Raw genomic sequence first — 1183 nt, forward strand, 5'->3', positions numbered from 1 at the left:
GCCCTGGCCAACATCTTCTCTTCTTCTAAGACCATCAGCTTTGCAGGATGTGCTACTCAGTTCTTCTTTTTCTCCTTCTTAGCTTCCACCGAGGCTGTGCTCTTAGCTGTGATGGCCTATGACCGTTTCATGGCCATCTGCAGTCCCCTGAGGTACCCTGTGACCATGTGCCCTATGACCTGTGTCTGTCTGGTCCTGGGCACTTTCTGTGCAGGCTGCCTGAACTCCATTGTGCAGACCAGCCTCACATTCCAGCTGCCCTTCTGCAGTTCCAACTACATTGATTATTTCTTCTGTGATATGCCCCCACTGCTCCAGCTGGCCTGTGCCAACACAGCTCTCAATGAGCTTGTCATGTTTGGCATCTGTGGGTTCATCATTGTGTGTGCTGTGTTTGTGGTCATCATCTCTTATGGTTACATCACAGTGACCATCCTGAGGATGCGCTCAGGGTCAGGGAGACACAAGCTCTTCTCCACCTGTGGCTCTCACATGACAGCTGTGTCCTTGTTTTATGGAACTGGCTTTGCTATATATGGCCAGCCAGGAGGTGTGGCATCCATGGACCAAGGCAAGGTGGTCTCCACAATCTACACCCTGATCATCCCCATGCTCAACCCCCTCATCTACAGTCTGCGCAACAAGGATGTGAAGGATGCCCTCAGGAGGCTGGGACACAGACACAGTCTAGTGAAGGAGAGTGGCTAGTGACATCATCAGGAGCTATGCTAGGGTCACAGAAGGGAAGGATCCTTGGGAAACTAAAGGATCTTATTTTGTTTCTATGCCTACCCATCCTGTTGATTTTGTTTCTGATTTTCTGCCTTCCTGGCTTCTTTCCATCTATCCCTTCAGCTATCCATTCTTTCATATATCCATCAACACACCCATCTGTTCACCACTGACCCTGGCTTTCTTGCATGTATATCATTAGCCAGGTGTACTGGACGGTTTTGTGTGTCATCTTGACACAAGTTGAAGTTATCACAGAGAAAGGAGCCTCCCTTGAGGAAATGCCTCCATGAGATCTAGCTGTAAGGCATTTTCTCAATTAGTGATCAAGTCAGGAGGTCCCATTGGGGTTGGTGCCATCCCTGGGCTGGTAGTCTTAGGTTCTATAAGAAAGCAAGCTGAGCAAACCACTCACTAAGGAACATCCCTCCTTGGCCTCTGCATCAGCTCC

At 49.4% G+C, this 1183-nt stretch overlaps 1 protein-coding gene across 2 annotated transcripts in view; it reads left to right on the forward strand.

Moving 5' to 3' along the window:
* The window catches only part of LOC116089306 (olfactory receptor 12-like), a 13044-nt gene extending 12298 nt beyond the window's left edge, over positions 1 to 746 (forward strand). Inside the window, exon 2 of one of the 2 annotated variants that reach the window (XM_031368932.1) lies at positions 349 to 746. In XM_031368932.1, the coding sequence (XP_031224792.1) occupies positions 349 to 708 (360 nt within the window). In that variant the 3' untranslated portion in view covers positions 709 to 746. Of the gene's footprint in view, positions 1 to 152 lie in introns of both variants that reach the window. The other variant, XM_031368933.1, reaches the window with a different exon arrangement.
* Positions 747 to 1183: the final 437 nt, after the last annotated feature.

This window comes from Mastomys coucha, unplaced genomic scaffold (genome assembly GCF_008632895.1).
Source record: "Mastomys coucha isolate ucsf_1 unplaced genomic scaffold, UCSF_Mcou_1 pScaffold14, whole genome shotgun sequence".
NCBI classification, from domain to species: Eukaryota; Metazoa; Chordata; class Mammalia; order Rodentia; family Muridae; genus Mastomys; species Mastomys coucha.